Source organism: Chenopodium quinoa, unplaced genomic scaffold (assembly GCF_001683475.1).
Source record: "Chenopodium quinoa cultivar QQ74 unplaced genomic scaffold, ASM168347v1, whole genome shotgun sequence".
Classification (NCBI taxonomy): Eukaryota; Viridiplantae; Streptophyta; class Magnoliopsida; order Caryophyllales; family Amaranthaceae; genus Chenopodium; species Chenopodium quinoa.
In genome coordinates this window covers 2,095,334-2,114,512 of record NW_018743503.1, presented here as the reverse complement: position 1 = coordinate 2,114,512, position 19,179 = coordinate 2,095,334, and the positions used below count along the sequence as shown (strand labels likewise).

Genomic DNA, 19,179 nt, shown 5'->3' with positions numbered 1-19,179 from the left:
CGGTTTTGAACCGTTGGGGATTTGAGGGATGCCAAATCCTCAAAAATTTGGCACCGGTTCAAAACCGGTGTCAACTAAAGGCTTTGGCACCGGTTAACCGGTACCAACTTCAAAGGCGCGAAATTTTTTTTTTTTATTATCAACACTATTGGCACCAGTTTTAAGCAAGAACCGGTGCCAAAAATACCCCAAAAAAATAAAAAAATAAAAAAATAAAAATTTTGCATTTTTTTTCCACTTAAATTGATATAGAAACATTAACATATATATAAAGTTACATATTTTCATTAAAAAAGGCTGTAATATTACAATTTTCGTCCAAAAAAAATTAAATAATATTACAACCTCGCAGCCCACCAAAACAACAACACCAAACCACACCACTATTGTACAGCACCCAAACCAGCAGCCTAACCAGTGCAGAGCAGGCACCAGTAGGTCCATGAAGAACAACAGTCAAACAGCACCAGCTGAGCAGAAAGCTTCAAGGATCAGCCCATAAAACCTAGCACTCAACAACACAGAATCAAAGCAAAGCAAATCAGCAAAACCACAATTGAAAAACTGACCAAACCAAACGCAAACAGCATTATAGCAATCTGAACCATAGCAGAACAGTCCCAGGGTCACAGGAACACAAACTGCACCAGAGCAAAGACACCAGCACAGTAGCCACCACATCAGAACCAAGCTCAGGAACGCAGAACAGCTACACAAGAGGCCAGCAAAAAGACAGACCATAGCGAACCAGCAAGGATAGAAAAAACAGAAGCTCTGAGCAGGCATAGGAACAGTCAAACAACCCCAGCACACTGACTAGCTCAGCATCATTGTAGAACACATCCTGCAGCAGCACACAATAGACAAAACAAGAGCTAGATAAACAACAACTCAACCCAGCAGATAGAAAAGACAAACTCAGGGCATGAATCAAAGCTGAACAGATTCCAGAACACACGCCAAATCCAGAATTCAGCAAGGCACACAGAGAAGAAACAGACAGAAAACCAGGAAAGCAAGAAAAACAAGTGCAGAAGAACAAGAGCATGAATCAGGCCTTCCCTTTACTATTTTACCTCTTGAATCTGTTGACGACATAGATAGGAAAGAACCCACAAACACCCCCTCCGACAATTTTCCTCCACATATCTGCAGGGATAGTAATATATTGTCACAATAACCACCTCGATGTCAAATTTATGCCTAAAAATTAATTCAATAAAGTACAACTTTGAATCCTGAGACTTTACCATTGCAGTTATGCCACGCAAAAACATGAACACGATAATTTGAAGCACCCCACCGAGAGCAGCTATAGGCCCTACTGCTCTAAGCTGCACCAAATTACAGTTGATACAACTTCTACCATAAAATATAAATACATTTATGGTTTTGATTTATTTACGTTCATTTTCTCAAAATGAACACATATAGTTAATGTAATGAAACTCTTCATCAAAAAGTCAAATTAACAGCAACAGTAAGAACACAGATAAAGATATAATCAGGGGGAACACAACACCAAATTGTGCAACAATTTCAACCTATGTAGAAGAAAACATGTAAAAAAAAATACAAAACGATTAGATGGCTGAAGAAACAAGTTTCCAAAATTTGGTAAAGCTAAACACATGTAAAAAGAGAAATTATCAATGGGAATGGATTAAAAGCTACACATAAAAAACATTCATCTATACAAGTCTCTCTTCTCAAAAGATCACACTTTACGGTTCAAATTTCAATACACAAGTCATAGTAACAAATGTTGATACAATACTGTAATAGACTGGCTTTAGGAAAGGTAATTTGGGAAGTGTACTATTAATCAGAATTATAAACCCAGAAAATCAGTCCACAAATAACCCTTCTCTCTCTCTCTCTCTCTCTCTCTCTCTCTCTCTCTCTCCTCTCACACACACACAATACGAAAAAAGAAATGTTTTATGTTCACTGTTGTACAATAAACTACATATTTCCCTCTCTACATGCTGTCTTTAAAATACTTCTGTGGATTTAGTGACCTTGACGTAAAATATGATATTGAGGCAACCACAAAAGCTGAGGAAGAGCACGAAAAACTAAATATTCGTAAATCATACGAACAAATACTCACGACAAGTTATAAGCAGAGCACGTCATAGAATTTCTAATATATTTATAAAGAAACAAGGCAGTCTAACTTCACCTGAACCATTTCACTGATACAATTTAGACCTCCTGGCCCAATCATTGATCCCGCAAGGAGGTAGCCAACAATAACCCGCATTTCAGTTATGAGAGCCAAAAATATTGACAATACTACTGAGACACCCATGAATTAGAGGTACACCACTTTAAACAGCTCTATCACCACTTGGTTCCCATAGAGAAAGGACAGAACATCATATTTGCTATTTCAAATAACATCGCATGAACTATATATTCTCACTCTTACATCATTTTATCAGCAATGCATTAAGTAAAGAAAAAATCCATCCAAGTATAATCTAAGAAACAAGATCAACTATCCAAGCTAAGCACATATAGCTATTTGTCACAGCCTACTAAGGCAAAATGCAAAACCAGTACCACAATACTATTTTACCACTCCAATCGCATTACATGTATCCCTAATGTACAAATAGATCCACCACCAGACCAAAGTAATCTAGAGAGAGAAAATTAAAATAAAAATAAAACTAGAGAGGGAAAGCAAATCAAGTGGACAAACCAAGTAAAAATCAGTGATAACAAAAGCAAGTACATTTCCTCTCTGACATCTTCGATTCTAGACTTCAACCCCTGCAAGTAAATAGTAATAAAAGATCAATGAAATATATGGGATTGATCACCAATCACGGTAGCAAAGCCGAGGGCCAATCCAATGGTTGAGTAGGTAATTAACATGATGGCAGCCAAGATAGAAAGCCATTTCATGTTGTGGAAATCATGTATCTGAGACATTATGATCTGAAACACATCCAAACAGCAGCATGTAAATGCCATCTCCATAAGAACAAGATGCTTGGTGCCCTTCTTTTATGGTAGCAGTTTGATTTTTGAATAGATCTGTATCATTGGATTTTATTCAAGTGGATCAGAGACTCGGAAGAGGATAGACTAGCTTGCTTAATTAGACTGATTTTTTTAAAAAATAAATAAATAAAAGAAAAAGAAAAAATATGGACCATTCTGTACCAATGAACTAACAATTAAGCTAATAATATAAAACATTCTCCGTGGAGATGGCATTTACATGCTGCTGTTTAACCTCAAATAGATTGCAATCTCTGAGCTACAAGTCATTTGCTACTACACAATCTTCTCTCTTAGAAATTACTTTCTTTCACCCAATAACCCAACACTATGTTAAGCATAGGATCTACAGAAAGTAATAAGTTAAATACCCCACAACTAAGTTCACACATTTGAACAACACTTTCGAAAAAATCAAATAAAGCGAAATAATATCTAAAAATTAATCTCACCATATGATGCTGAGTAAGATATCGAACAGTGTCACGAACACCAGAAGATATAAGATTTAAGGTAAAACCTAAAAAAACTTTTCACCCCACGGATTCCCTGTAAACACCCTCTCTTCCTTGCTGCAATCTTCATCGGGTATCTCGTTTGCCAGCCGCCAATCTAGCTTGAACCACACAAAATACTTAAATGAACACAATATGAAAATGAGCAGAACAACACCTAAAATTAATAAACAGCTTAAAACTCAAACTAACCATTTGATTTACAACATCGATAGCATCACAAAGATTAGATGCTTGGAAACCGGTTGAGACGAACGATTTCAAAAGCTTGGGATAGTTCACTCCTTGATTAAAATCATAACCCTCAATCTTAATACATTTCCCTTCAAGGGTTTCTGATTCCTTGAACACCACAAAACGAACCGACGCCATTATATCATTATTATCCATATCGCAACACCTAGTACAATTTATTACCACAATTAAAATTAATGAATTGCTTCTACATTTCTCACTACATAAACATTACAAAATTTTTACAAAAGCCCAATTTAAAAGCTAAATGAACCATATGAAATGAATTGGTCAGAGAATCTCAAAAGCACAGAATACATTAGATTAATAATTGAGGAATAAAAAATCCCAAAAAAAAAAAAGAGAAAAAATACGGTATTTGTAGAAAAAGCAATGCAATTAACAATGGTGCAGGGTAACTAAGAAAGAGCTGAACTTTAAAGAAAGAAAGAACATGGAGAAGGAGTGCATTACCTTCCCGCAGAAACCCTAATCTCCAATATTGTAGAAAGAGAGAAGGAGAAGGAGAAGGAGAAGGAGATCGAAAGAGAGAAGAAAGGAAAGGGAAAGCGGCGGTTATGGAGAAGGAGATCGAAGGAGAGAGACGGAGTGTTAGGATAGTGCTGAGAGAAGCTCCGAAGTCTCTTTAATGGAGAAATTCGAGTACGCTACAATGGAGGAGAGAGAGAGGCAGATCAGATGAGAAGAGGAAAGAGCAAGGAAATGATGAAGAAGAAGACGCGCGTTATAAACCGGGCTTTTTTTTTTTAAATGGCACCGGTTCAAATCGGTGCTAATTACTAAAGTTGGCACCGGTTTAAGGCGAACTGGTGCCAACTCTATTGCTTTCTTTGTTTTTTTTTGTTTAAAGGTCGGCACTGGTTTGAACCGATTCTAATTAAATGAGTTGGCACCGGTTTTGGTTAGATACGGTGCTAACTCCCTATTTTCCAATCCTGCCATTTCTTTTGGCACCGGTTTTCAAGAAACGGTGCTAAAGGGGGGGTGCCTATTTGATTTTTTTTCTACTAGTGTTGGGTTAAACGAGAAATCCTCTTTGAAATACAATTGATAGCAATTTCGTTCATAGCACTAGAATCGAAACACGATGAATAATTCACGAGGAAGGCTAAATTTCAAGAGTTTTCAAAGAGAAGATTGCAAGTTTTCTCCATGAAAAGTGTGGAGAATTATATCTTGGAGAGGAAGTACAAGAGAGAAAAACTGATTTTTTTTCTCCATCTCTCAATCGAATCTTTTAATAAAAGATCAAAAAACCGCAACAGCCAGAGGGCCGCAGGCACGGCATCCAGCGCCGCGGGCGCAGGTGCCTAACTCGCGGGCACGGATAGGGTGAACAAGGTTCACACCCGATTTTCTGGAGATGCCTGGTCGCGCCCTGACTCTGCTACATGGCAATAGGCTATGAAATCCGAGACGGACTCCATTTCTGGAAATCAAGTTTGGGACTTGGTTAATTTGCCCGAAAGTTACACACCTATCGGTTGCAAATGGATTTTCAAATTGAAAACAGACAAAGATGGAAATGTATCTATATACAAAGCTAGACTGGTGGCAAAAGGTTATAGGAAAATTCACGGAGTTGATTATGATGAAACCTTTTTGCCAGTTGCAATGCTAAAGTCCTTCCGGATCATCCTAGCAATTGTTGCATATTACGATTATGAAATATGGCAAATGTATGTCAAAACTGCCTTCCTTAATGGGATTTTGGAAGAAACTGTGTATATGACACAATCGGAAGGTTTTGTTGATCCAAGCAATGCGGGAAGGTATGCAAGCATAAGAAGTTCATTTATGGACTAAAGCAGGCAAACAATAGTTGGAATCAGCGATTCGATGAAGCGATTAGTAAGTTTGGTTTTATCAAGAATCCAAAAGAGTCTTGTGTCTACAAGAAAGTCTGTGGGAGTGACATCGCATTCCTAGTCTTATATGTCGATGACATATTACTCATTGGAAACAACACTAAACTGTTAGAGTCCGTAAAGGGCTGGCTGGGAAAGTGCTTTTCAATGAAGGACTTGGGAGAGGCACAATACATATTGGGCATCAAGATCTATAAGGATAGATCTAAGAGGATGATTGGATTGAGCCAAAGTACTTATATAGATAAGGTAATGGCACGATTCAACATGGAAGGATCCAAGAGAGGGAACCTACCCATGTCCCATGGCATACTCTCAGCAAGAAACAGTGTCCACAAACACCTGATGATAAGAGAGAATGAGTCAGATTCCATATGCTTCGCTTATTTGATCGATCATGTATTCCATGATATGTACTAGGCCGGATGTATTATATGCCTTGAGTGCTACAAGCCAATACCAATCACACCCAGGAGAGGCGCATAGGATTGCGGCCAAGAATATAAAAAAAAAACCTGAAAAGGAACAAGGATAAATTCCTGGTCTATGGTGGCTGTAATGAGTTGGTTGTTGAAGGTTATACTGACGCGAGCTTCCAGACTGATAGAGACGACTCCAAGTCACATTCGGGGTACATATTCTGCCTTATTGGAGGAGCGTTTAGTTGGAAGAGTGCTAAGTAGAGCACCACTGCAGATTCTACAACTAAACCCGAATACTTGGCAGCTTCGAAAGCAGCTAAGGAGGCAGTTTGGACTTGTAAATTCATTGGTGAACTTGGTGTTGTACCCACAATTAAGAGTCCATTAGACCTCTATTGTGATAACCATGGAGCTATTGCTCAGGCTAGGGAGCCAAGGAAACATCAGAAGGTCAAACATGTCAAGCAGCGATTTCACATGATAAAGGAATGAAAATCCGAAGGTGAAATCTGAATTTGTACAATTGGAACGGTCGACAATTTAAGGAGTCCATTTATGGACTAAAGCAGGCAAGCAGAAGTTGGAATCTGTGATTCGATGAAGCCATTAGTAAGTTTGGTTTTATAAAGAATCCAGATGAGTCTTGTGTTTACAAGAAGGTCAGTGGGAGTGATATCGCATTCCTAGTCTTATATGTCGATGACATATACTCATTGGAAACAACACTAAATTGTTAGAGTCTGTAAAGGGCTGGCTCGGTAAGTGCTTTTTAATGAAGGACTTGGGAGAGGCATAGTACATATTAGGCATCAAGATTTATAGGGATAGATCTACAAGAATGATTGGATAGAGCGAAAGTACTTATATTGATAAGGTACTAGCACAATTCAACAATGAAGGGGCCAAGAAAGGTCACCTACCCATGTCCCATGGCATAACTCTCAGCAAGAAGCAGTTTCCATAGACACCCGATGAGCGAGAGAGGATGAGTCAGATTCCATAGGCTTCGCTTATTAGATCGATCGTGTAAACCATGATATGTACTAGGCCGAATGTATTGTATGCCTTAAGTGCTACGAGCCGATACCATTCAGACCCAGGAGAGGCGCATTGGACTGCGGCCAAGATATCCTAAAGTACCTGAAAAGGAACAAGGATAAATTCTTGGTATATGGTGGTCGTAATGATTTGGTTGTTAAAGGTTATACTGACGCAAGCTTCTAGACAGACAGAGACAACTCCAAGTCGCAGTCGGGGTACATATTCTGCCTAAATGATGGAGAGTTTAGTAGGAAGAGTGCTAAGCAAATAACCAGTGCAGATTCTACAACTGAACCCAAATACTTGGCAGCATTGGAAGCAGCTAAGGAGGCAGTTTGGATTCGTAAGTTCATTAGTGAAATTGGTGTTGTACCCTCCATCAAGGGTCTGATAGACCTCTATTGTGATAACAATGGAGCTATTGCTCAGGACAGGGAGCCAAGGGAACACCAGAAGGTCAAACATGTCAAGCGACAATTTCACATGATAAGGGAATTGAAGTCCGAGGGTGAAATCAAAAGTTGTAAGATTGGAACAGACGACAATGTAGCCGATCCATTTACTAAACGTTTGCCTCAAGTGAAGCACAACAAGCACATTGAGGAAATGGGAATCAAGCAAGTTGGTGATTGGCTTTGATTTCCCTGTATATGTGTTTTAATTAAACTTGATAACTTAATATAAAACACTATGCTGAACCATTCGGTTTTAGAGCAATTAAATTTTCAGCAAATTTATTATTACTCCATTTTTATTTAATTATGGTTTAGAATTAAATAATGAGTCCATATGATTTCTGAGAATATTCAAAGCAGGGTATCAAGACCATGTCTTGGATAAAGAAACACCTGTTAAGTGAACATTAAATATTTTAATCGAAAATTATCCTTAATCGAGGTCATTTAAACGATGGACGATTAATGACCACTTGAGATTCGTGTGTTGTATGATTTATAGCACCATTTCTTGTGCTACAAGAACATGATAGTCATAAATCATTTGCACAGGTACTAGTTTGGAACTATACCGGATAGACCTATGAGAATACTTTAAGAGATATCAAATCGTCATAAGTATATTTCTCATTATAGCTATTAGAACCTTTTTCCTCGACCATGAGTATTGCAAGTTTTCTTGTATTGAGTACTAGTCATTTTTTATGTTGTCAAACGTCTGCCGTAAATGGGGATTATAACGGCAACACTCAGGCGACTAGGTCCTCTTAGTAAGGGAAGCTTACAGTACAAGACTGGGAATGTCCCCCTATTAACAATAGGGAATATGTTATTGTTGTATAGAAGGCCTCTCGAAGAGCGAGACTGTGAAATCATTTGTTTATTGACAGTCAAACTCGGGAATCGAGAAACACTTTTGAACATAATAAGGATGACGAATAATCTTACCTTATAGTTCATGAAAAAACATTAAGCGACATAGGAAAAGGGCTATACACAAATTACACACTTGTCCGGAAGGACAAGTGGGAGATTGAAAGGAATGGTGTCCTTCCAACAAGTGTATTATTTCGATAGAGGGTTTAGAATTATTAGAAAGCTAATTTTTCAGTAAAGTCAAGTGATCGGAATGCCTAGGTGGAGGCCGGTTCTGATCGATAATATTAATGTACAATTAATATTACTGCATAATCTTGATTAAACCCTTGGGTTGAACCCAATCGAACATCCGATCCGAGACGACGAATCAATCCGAAGGATTTAATGAGTCATCATAGTTTTACGAACAAAGACGTCGGATATCGAGCTAGAGCGTCGAGATCGAGCGTCGCAAGTCGAGTCGAATTTGGAATTTGACGAGACGTGAAATCAATCAAGTTACAAGTTCGAGCCTAGCCGTAGCCTCACATTGGCCTAGCCATGTGGGTGCTAGGCTAAGCAAGACCCCTCACCTTGCGTGGTTGCTAGCATGCTGGCACCTAGCCATCGCAGCCACGCACCAAGCTTGAGCATCGCACAACATAGCACACAGCATCGCAAGCAATGCATGTGTGCTAGCTGGGCTAAGCATCGCATCGCAAGGCTAGGCCTTGCTAGCATGCTAGGCATTGGCGCATTGCTAGCAGCAGCATTGAACAGCACCACGCACCACGCAGCGACGAAGCATTGCGTGCTAGTTGGCCTTGTGCTGGTTGCGCATGCATGCTGGCTGTGTGCGTGTGTGCTGGCTGGCTGGCCAGGCTGCCCAGCCTTAGTGCTAGGTGCCAGCTTGTAGCCTTGGCAACCAAGGCAGGCTGCCAGCCATCCACTTGGCATGGTGGTCCGGTTTCGCTAAGTGGGGAGCAAGGCTTAGTCATTGCCATGGGGAGAAAGGTGGGTTGTTCCCCTCCCTTGGTGGTCCTCGCCTTCTCCCTCTCCTCCTATTGCTAGTTGTAACTTGGTGATTGAATTGCAATTTTGTTTTTGTTTTGATTTAAATAAAATGGGAAAATTGCAAATCTCTCACATTGATTGAGAATGGGAATTCAAGGATCATTTCCCTATAAATACCAAGGTTTTATATTTGAGAAGAACACTTGAGTGGAACTAAAAAGGCATCTCCTTAGAAAAGAGAGAAAACCTTAAGTCCGTAAAACTCTAGTTTTTATTGGTCGGGTCCCGACTAACCTTCGGGACTTGGACCGCTCGGGCCGGGTTCGTGGGTACGAGCCGTTGGAGACCTTTGCATTTGCGGGGTTCAAGTTTTGAAGAAAGAGCTCGGGATTCGAGCGAAGCATGCGCCAAGGGTATGAATGTCTTTTCCTTCTCTCACTTAATTGTTATTTAATTTGTGATTACATGTTTAGTTGCCTTAATTAGTGGGCGGGGCTGGGGAAGGTTTCTCTTCCGCGTAGAGTCGGACTCTACGAAACCCAACAACCAAGGGTTGGTTCTTGGCTTAGGGAGCAAGGTTATTTGGTCCCCCCTTTGGTGGTCCTCACCTACTCTCTCCCTCTATGTGACACTTGGAGCTTGTTGATTGCCTTGCATTTTTATTTTGTTTTTGATTAAAATAAAATAGAGGAAAATGCAAATCTCCCACATTGATGGGAGAATGGAGATCACGTCTCCATTCCATATAAATACCCAAGTTTTGGGTTTGGGAAAAATCACTTGAGTTGAACTCAAAAAGGCATCTCCTTGAAAAGTGAGAAAACCTTTAAGTTCGTAATACTCTAGTTTTGTTTGGTCAAGTCCCGACTAACCTTCGGGATTAAGACCGTTCGGGTTGGGTCGAGGGTGCGAGCCGTAGGAGGCTGTCGCACTTGCGAGGCTCAAACTTTGAAGTAAGAGCTCGTGAATCGAGCGAAGCACGTGTCAAGGGTAAGAATGTCTTTTCTCTTTCTCTCTCTTATGCTGGTAATTATGTGATTGCATGTTTAGTTGCTCTAGTTAGTGAGCAGGTCTTGGGCGGGTTTCTCTTCCGCGGAGCGTCTAACGCTACGAAACCCAACAAAAATAATCAACTATTATACATGATCTAAGTTCAAAATTAAATTAAACAATATCATTAAACAATATAAGATGAAATTTTATGTTAATTATAACTTTTGCATGTAATTATATACCCCATATGTCCCTATTTTGTTGGTTTATTTTGACCAGCACAATGTTTTATAGCATACTTAATTTGATTGGAAAAATGTTTTATACAAATTTAATTGACTTTTTTTTGTAACAATTAATAATAAAGGTTTTTTTTTTTATTTTATATTTATAGTTATTGAATTGTAGTGTTATTATTACAAATAAATTACAAATATATAATAAAAGCTAAAGTGTCAATCCTGATTTGAGCAAAAAAACTTTATCAAAGAAAAAAAAAATACAATGTAGAATGATACAGAATACAGGAGTACTACATTATATTAATATATTACCTTATACGTTGTATATGTTTGTTTATTAAAGAAAAATACCTATTATAAAATATATGAAAGATATGAAAGATATGTTAAAATATTTTCATTAAATGCATATAGAATATACTTCGTATAAAGTTATCGAATTGAAAGCAATATATATATATATATGGATCGTCAGATCTAAGAGAAGAGGCGCGCGATCTAACGGCCCAAATTAATTCAGACAAATTGAATGAGGCACGAAAATTTCAGGCGCCATTTTCTCCCTCTTATCTTTCTCTCTCCTCCGCCATTTTCAACTGCTCAAAACTGCTGAAAGTCTTCGAAAAACTACCATACCGCAATTTTCAACTACTTAATTACTCTATAAAAGCATAATTCAAGTTCTATAATCTACATTTCTTCAGTTTCGAAACAAAAATCGCGAAAATTAGCAAAAATTGGCGAAAATTAGGTATTATTTCGAAACTTTGAAGTTCAACTCTTTTATCTAATTTTGTTGCAATTTCTTACTTATTTGTGTGTTTTTTGCTTGAATTTGTTGAATTTGAAGAAGCAGAAGTTGAATCGGAGTAGTTCAAAGTTCAATTTTTGTGTTTCGAAGTTCGATATTAGGTATTCTCGGAATTTTGTTTGTTTTTGTTCCAATTTCGTTTGATTTACTTTTAATTCTGGTTAAATTTGTTTTAATTTATTTTAAAATTGATTAGAAGATAATTCGAAGTTGAATAAAAGGTTTTTGTTTTTGTTTTTCTTTTTTTTTTGTTTTTTTTTTTACAAATTTTGCCAGAAATTTATATCTATTTTTTTGTTTGTATGAATTTCGGTATAAATTTATATCATATTTTTTAAAAAGAATATAGGTAAAATTTTGAGTAAATTTGGTTCTATTGCTACTAATTTCGAGTAATAAACGAATGTTTTGTTTATAAAAGAGCCCCGTATATTAACAAGTTTTGTTACCATGGAACCATGGGGGAGTGTTAAAAAAAATGTTATAAATGTGGTCCCATGCTCTTTTTAGAAATGTGTCAAGTATTTTGGGATGGATGAAAATGGAAATCGTGTAAAGTATATTGGGACGAAGGGAGTAATATAGGATATTATCTTCAATTTTGTAAATAAGAAGGACATTACATGATAATACAATTCATATGATATATTATTCATTGTGAAAGGCAGGAAAAAACAATATCATAAAGTAAATGAAATATTTCATAAAGTTAAAGTATAATAAGTAAAAGTAAATAAACTGAACTTTATTTCTGCAGTACAATGCAATTACTTAGAGTAAATGTAAAAATATTACCTAAAAAAAAATAAGAAAAAAACATTAACATTTCTTCAGTATATCTTGATCTTCCAAAACATCTTTAAATTTCCATGTATTATAATAAATGCACAAAAATAAACATCAGAAAATCATTGACAGATTTAAATAAAGTAAATAAATTACAATGTAGAGTGAATAAATTTCAACTTAAATTAAATGAGAAAAGTACAAAGGTAAAATACCTAAAAAAAGTACAAGTATAATAACACCTGCACAAAAATATAAAGTAAATCAAGTTAAATTTTACAGTATATAAAGAACAGATTAAAGTAAATGGAACACATGTGAAAGTAAAATACCTGAAGAACTACTTGTTTGGACAGTTTCTATTGTCATGTGAAACACCAGATTGCCCACAAGCTCTACAGTTTCTGCCCTTTTAAAATTACCAAGTATTTTAATAATCGCACAAAAATAAACATTATAAAATCAATGACAGATTAAAGTAAATAAATTACAATGTAAAGTAAATAAATTACAATGTAAAGTAAATAAATTTCAACATAAAGTAAATGAGAAAAATACAAAGTTAAAATACCTAAAAAAAAAGTAGAAGTATAATAAAAACGTGCACAAAAATAAAAAGTAAATTAAGTTAAATTTTAAAGTATATAAATAACAGATTAAATTAAACAGAACACATGTAAAAGTAAAATACCTGAAGAACTACTTGTTTGGACAGTTTCTACCTGTCATGTGAAACACCAGATTGCCCACAAGCTCTACAGGTTCTGCCCTTTTTGGATTTTTCTTCAGAAGCTATTTCTTTTGCACTCTTCAATCGCTCTTTGAAATTCTGGCAGAACCTTTATTAAGACACTGATTTGGAGGCAAGATGTTTACATCTACTTCATTTGACCCAACCAAAACCTGAATATCTGCATCTTTCACCTCTTTTGAACTAGTTGCATTTTCAAGATTATTCTTTGTTAGCATCTGCTCCTCAAATGAAGATAATGTCCTAATAAGCTTAGATAAATCATCCTCAGATTGCTCAAATAAACTCACAGAATTGAAAATCTTGGACCACACATCACTCACCAATTGCTTCTTCTTATCATTCTTAGAAGCATCATCCAGAACAACATTTATGCCTGAAGCTTTCTTCAGAATGTCTTTTCTCCAATGATTCATGATATAAGGATCAGGAATTTCACGTATAGACTTGCCTTTCATAATAAACAGAATGTGTCTACATAAGATGCCTTGACTCTCAAACATTTTACAAGTACAACTGCATTCATATGTGGCCAAGTCAAAATTTACATCAAAGTTTTTTCCTTTTCTCATGATCAACAATTATAGAAAACTCCACACTATCTCCATATAGAGAACTACAACTTTCAACACCACAAGAGAAACAGGCTGCCTCGCATTCTTCTTGAAAATATTAAAAGATGGCACGACTGTAAACAACAGTAACGTGCTTTTCCAAGTGTAAATGAGTAACCAATTGAGGCTTAGATTTATTAAGCCTGTTCAACTCATCCTGTTCATGCCTTTGAGCATCAAGAGCATTTTCATAACGGACAAAGAATTCAACACAAGTCACATGGGGGTTTATAAAATTACAAAAGAAATTGTTTTCACCTTCAGACCTAGAAGTAGAACGCAGTAACCCATCCATGAACAAGTCCCTGAAATATGCAGGGATCCAAAGATGCCTAATCTTGAACATGTATGCAAACCACTCATGATCTACAAGGTCAAATTCCTCCATAACACTGTTCCAGCCATCAAAAAATACATGGGGATCAATTTCTCTATCGCAAACTACTGCAGTTATCTTTTTCAAGAACTCAGTTTCATTACAAAACTGAGTTCCAAACTTTTTAGGTACCTTCCTCATTATATGCCACATACATAACCTGTGTTTAGTCTTGGTAAAAACCTTTTGTATGGCAATACCCATTGCAGGTTCTTAATCAGTGATTATGCAAGAGGGTTCTCTTCCCATACACTTCAAAAAAGTTTAAAATAGCCACACAAAAGATTCTACATCTTCATTAGATAATAAAGCAGCACTAAATGTAACACATCTCTTATGATTATCAACTCCAATAAAAGGGCTGAAAACCAATGAGTATTTATTTGTATCATAGGTAGAATATAATCAAAACATAAAGAGTCCAAATATATATATATATATATATATATATATATATATATATATATATATATATATATATATGTATACACATATAACATATACACACACACATATATATATATATAATTTAGATCATGTGAGGATCAAGGTGAATAATGAGATTTAGGAATTGATTTGGATCGTCTATCGCACTTCATGAAGTGGTTTGCATTTTGCCCGCCTCATTAGTGGCATTTTTGCAATGACGCGGCTTTTCAAACTTTTCCAGTTTATTTATTTTAAAGCAATTTTATTTACTTTTTGACTGATTTTATTTACTTTTACTAACATTTCATTTACTTTTAACAATAAATTAATGAAAACTTTTCCAAATTAATTCTTTAATCTTTGAGATTGAAAAATTTATTATTTAAGCTGCTACTTCATGATAATTAATATGTTTCCTTTATTAAAAGTAAAAATAAGTCGTGCAAGGGGCTTGAATAATTAGGATTTACTTTTAAAGTAAAATAGTTTAACTTAATAGAGAGTAATATTTTGCTTTGCTTTTAACATATGCATTTAGTTTGCAGTTCTCATCTTAGTATTGGTTCTCATTGGCGTGTATATATATATATATTACTATTAATGCATTCCACTTTGACCATTATTTTCAAAATAGCCCTTCTCTCCTAAATAATTGACACGTTTGACTTTTTTTACTATTCATATACTAACTTTGACTATTGCTCTTTTGTAACACATAAACACAAATTTATCATGAAATATATTGATAAATAAGTATTAATATAAAGTTTTATAATTTCAACTATTTTTTATATCTTTTAATGATATATAATTATGTGTATTTAAGGTCAAACTAGTGCATTGACATGTTTATCAAGTTTGACTAAGTCAATTATTCAAAAACGGGAGAAGTTTATGAAAACAATTAATATGTAAGGTAGCGTTTGGTTTAATTTAATTCTATGTTTATGTTCTTATATTCATTTTTAGTTTCTTTTCATTCTCATATCAAAAGTACAAATAATTATTGTAGATTTTTGTTTCCATGTTAGTTTGTAAAAGGTAAATGAGTTTTAGAAAAATGTACGCTATATATAAAGTAAGAGAAATTATAAATAGTGTAGTACTTGTATTATTATATCTTCCATGTAATTATATAAATCACTATCTTTTATTGGTGTGTTTTTTTTTTTTTTTGTGTGGTTGACCACACCGTGTGAACGGGATTACTCATTAAGGGGTTATTTATTTATGGGTTACTCAGTCAGTCAAGGGTTACTTATTTTGGGGTTAGTCAGTCAGTTATTGTGTTTTTGTATAAGAGTAACACCTGACCGGCCGAGTAACCCCTGACTTGTTAGATTTGTCTCAGTTTATACAGAGTAGTTTATAAATATCACACCTTTATAATTTTTCTGTATTAATAATAATAATAATTTAAATCATATATTGACAAACGTTTAGTGTTGTATTTAAAAGAGAACAAATGAAGTATTTTTTTTAGGTTAAGTGAGCAAGGCCTAAGTGGGGTTTGTAAGAGAGAAAAATAATAAATTACTACTACCTCCGTCTCTTTATTAAAGACCTGTTTAGGGTAAAAATTACTCTGGACACGTGGCCCTATAAGGATCTGACATGTGTCATCTCCCCATTGAACCATGGGCATCCAACCAACGGATGCCACGTGGCATTGTACCCCCAATAGGGGAGCAGAACCATCTGCTATAAATAGAGGAATCTACCTCATTTATTGATATTCATAAATACGCCCACAAAACCCGAGCAATATTAATTGCGGAATCTCCCGGAATCCGAGAGAATCAATCTACCTTCTGCACGTAATTTCATCCGGAATTATACTAACTTGACCGTCGGAGGCGGAACTCCACCCAACCGGAGTTTCGTGGTTTTGCAGGTACAGAAGTCAGGCGTACATTCCCGGTGCTGCAACTCTCCCGTAGGACACCTCAAAAAACCCCGAAACATTTGGCGCCGTTTGTGGGGAGAGTACCACTGGGATGGCATCGTAAAATGTACCAAACGTAGAGGGCAGCCGGCCCACGGCTGAACCTGAGGTCCATACGGACCATGAAGGCGGAAGTGGGGACGACTACAATGTCGAGACCTATATGGCCCCAGACGGGTCTTTCCGCTCCAGGCGCACTCGTTCCAAAGAAAGGAAGGAACGGGGCCAAGACAAGGCTTGCCCCAACAACCCAGGCGGTAAGCATACCGGACAACCCCAGGCGGCGGAGGGGTCGGCCCCCGTCACCAGAGATTAGCTCATGAACCTCATGAGTAGCTTCAAAGGGGAAATCACCGACATCATCAAAAAGTCAGCTGGTTCCAGCAAGGGCCAATCGGCCAAGAGGGCTTCAGTAAAGAAGCCAACCAAAGACCGGGTGCCTACTCCTCACCCCAAGCCTAAAGGAGGGGATGGGCCCTTAATTGACCTTTCAAAAATTCGCTTCCCTGAAACAGGGCTGCGAAAGGCCATCCGGCAAATACAGCCGGATGGGTCAAAAAAGACCTTCACAGATGCCCGGTTGTTTATCGAGGATAAGAGAGGTCAGAGTATGTCCTAGACGGCTTCAACGTCGACATACCCAGACAGTTTTCGTAATTCTTCGATCAAGCATTCGGAAACTCACCCTAGGAGCCAAACGCACGGCACGTTCGTCCGTACTGCTCCTCATGTGATCCGCCAGGCTCCATTTGTGCCTCAGCAACCATATGGAGTTGGATCACCATACATACAGCATTCTCCTTTTTGGGGAATGGCGGCAAACACCGTCCAGCCCATGGACTGGCAGCTCAGGCTGCTATACCTAGGGGAACAGCCTTCGGCTTTCTCCCGCGAAATAATTGAGGTGGCACAGCCGGCTAAGGTTAAGAATGTGTTGGTTGGTACCTACGATGGTACCACCAACCCAAAAGACCATTTGATGGCCTACACCAACCTCATGTACCTATAGGGGTTGGACGACGCCGCCTGGTGTCGATGCTTCCCGGCAACACTAAAGGGCATAGCCCAACGGTGGTTCGGCAATCTGCCGGCTGGTTGCATCAATAACTTTAAGACGCTTGCATATTTGTTCGCGTCCAACTTCTCCATGAACATCCCGGCCAAGAAAACCAGTCTCGACCTAGGGGCGATCCGACAGGGTGACAAGGAGGGACTTCGATCCTATGTCAGGCGGTTCAATCTAACGAGAATTCAGATACAAGGACTGTCTGACGAAGTTGCGTACACAGACTTCTTCAAGGGTCTGAAAGATAGGTCGACATTCAAGTTCGACCTAGTTCGCAAGAGGGTTGCTACCCTCCAGGAGGCACTAATGGAGGTCAAAGCCTATATACAGGAGACGGAGCTCTGTGCCGTCAAACACTCATCAGAACCCAGGCGGTCTGACGTAAAAGAGAGCCGGTTCCAGCAGCCGGCCAGAAAGGAAGAAAAGAAAAGAAAAGAATTCAGGGCAGCTGACCGCCCAGGTCAGTCATCCCAGAAAAAGCAAAAGAAGTTGGAACCGTACGTCCCCAAGTACGAGTTCAAAAAGGATTGCTCCTCCATCCTCATGGAGATAAAAAACCTCTTGACTATTGAAAAGCCGGCTCCTTTAAAGAGCGCTGTCAAGAATCGGGATAAGAGCAAGTATTGCCAATTCCATGAGGACATTGGCCATGACACCAATGGCTGCTACAGCCTCAGGCGGTTATTAGACCGGTTGGCCGATGAGGGGGCTTTGAAGTCCTACCTGACAAAGTCCAAGGGTAACCCTGCAAATGGAGGGCAATCGTCTAAGAAGCCGGTGGTGAGCTCTGACATAGATGAAGAGCACATCAACACCATTGCAGGCGGCTTCGCTAGTGGTGGCCCCACCATTCGGGGTGCCAAGGATAACATCAGGAAGTTGTCTGCTCAGAGGACGAAGGCCAGGCGTCGAAAGACGTCTTCCCAGAAGTCTTCATCTCTGAGAAAGACAGGGGTACGGTCAGGTGGCCCCACGATGACCCCATTGTCATCGAATGTAAAGTTGCCAATCAACGAGTTGGTCGGATCCTAATCGATACCGGGAGCTCGTCTGACCTGATAAGCTATCGCTGTCTGGCGAAGCTGAAATAAAAGCCCAGTAGTATGCACAAGGCCCCTCACCCCTTAGTCGGCTTTGGAGGTGGGGTGGTGCATCATGTAGGAAAGATAGACCTGCCATCCGACTGGGAGGCAAGGGGGAAGGGCGACACATGGTCGTCAAGTTTTTGGTGGTCGAAGGGCTGACTGCCTACAACCTCATATTGGGACGTCCAACCCTCAATGAGTCCAAGGCAGTAATCATCCCCTCTCTCATGCTGATTAAATTCGAGAGGGATGATGGGTCAATAGGCTCCCTAAGCGGGGACCAAAAGGCGGCTAGAGAGTGCTATCTCTCAGACGTAAGGTCGACTGCCCATAAAGCCGGCCCCAGCGAGGAACCTACTGACCTCGATGACAAAGAAGCCGGGCCTGTCCCTAGAGCAGGCGGTACAAAGAGAAAGGCGGACCAATTGGCCCCCGCCAAGAAAATGAAATAACAATCACTAGCCGGGGAAAGGCCGGATGACTCTCGGCCCTAGCCGGCCGGTGAAAGCATTGATGTCGTCCTAGACGACAGTCGTCTTGATAGAACAATTAAAGTAGGGACGGTTGCTTTTGAAAAGTTGGGGGTAGACTTGCTCCAACTCCTGAAAGAGTTCAAAGACCTCTTCGCCTTTGAAGTG

General features: G+C 38.4%; 1 protein-coding gene and 1 long non-coding RNA gene across 4 annotated transcripts; both read right to left on the bottom strand.

Moving 5' to 3' along the window:
- Positions 1-240: 240 nt before the first annotated feature.
- Positions 241-4,510, bottom strand: LOC110739523. Of its 3 annotated transcripts, XR_002514844.1 has the most exons (6): positions 4,239-4,510; positions 3,723-3,930; positions 3,468-3,627; positions 1,251-3,048; positions 1,077-1,149; positions 243-844 (listed from the first exon to the last, which is right to left on the bottom strand). It is a non-coding gene; the product is annotated as an uncharacterized LOC110739523 (long non-coding RNA). The 3 variants fall into 3 exon arrangements; XR_002514843.1 differs by having other exon boundaries at positions 241-844; positions 1,251-3,631; XR_002514842.1 differs by having other exon boundaries at positions 241-844; positions 1,251-3,627.
- Positions 4,511-13,085: 8,575 nt separating this feature from the next.
- On the bottom strand, positions 13,086-13,529 carry LOC110739571 (protein FAR-RED IMPAIRED RESPONSE 1-like). Its single transcript, XM_021920027.1, has one exon. The coding sequence runs from the start codon at positions 13,527-13,529 to the stop codon at positions 13,086-13,088; it is 444 nt and encodes a 147-aa protein (XP_021775719.1).
- Between the last annotated feature and the right edge of the window lie 5,650 nt (positions 13,530-19,179).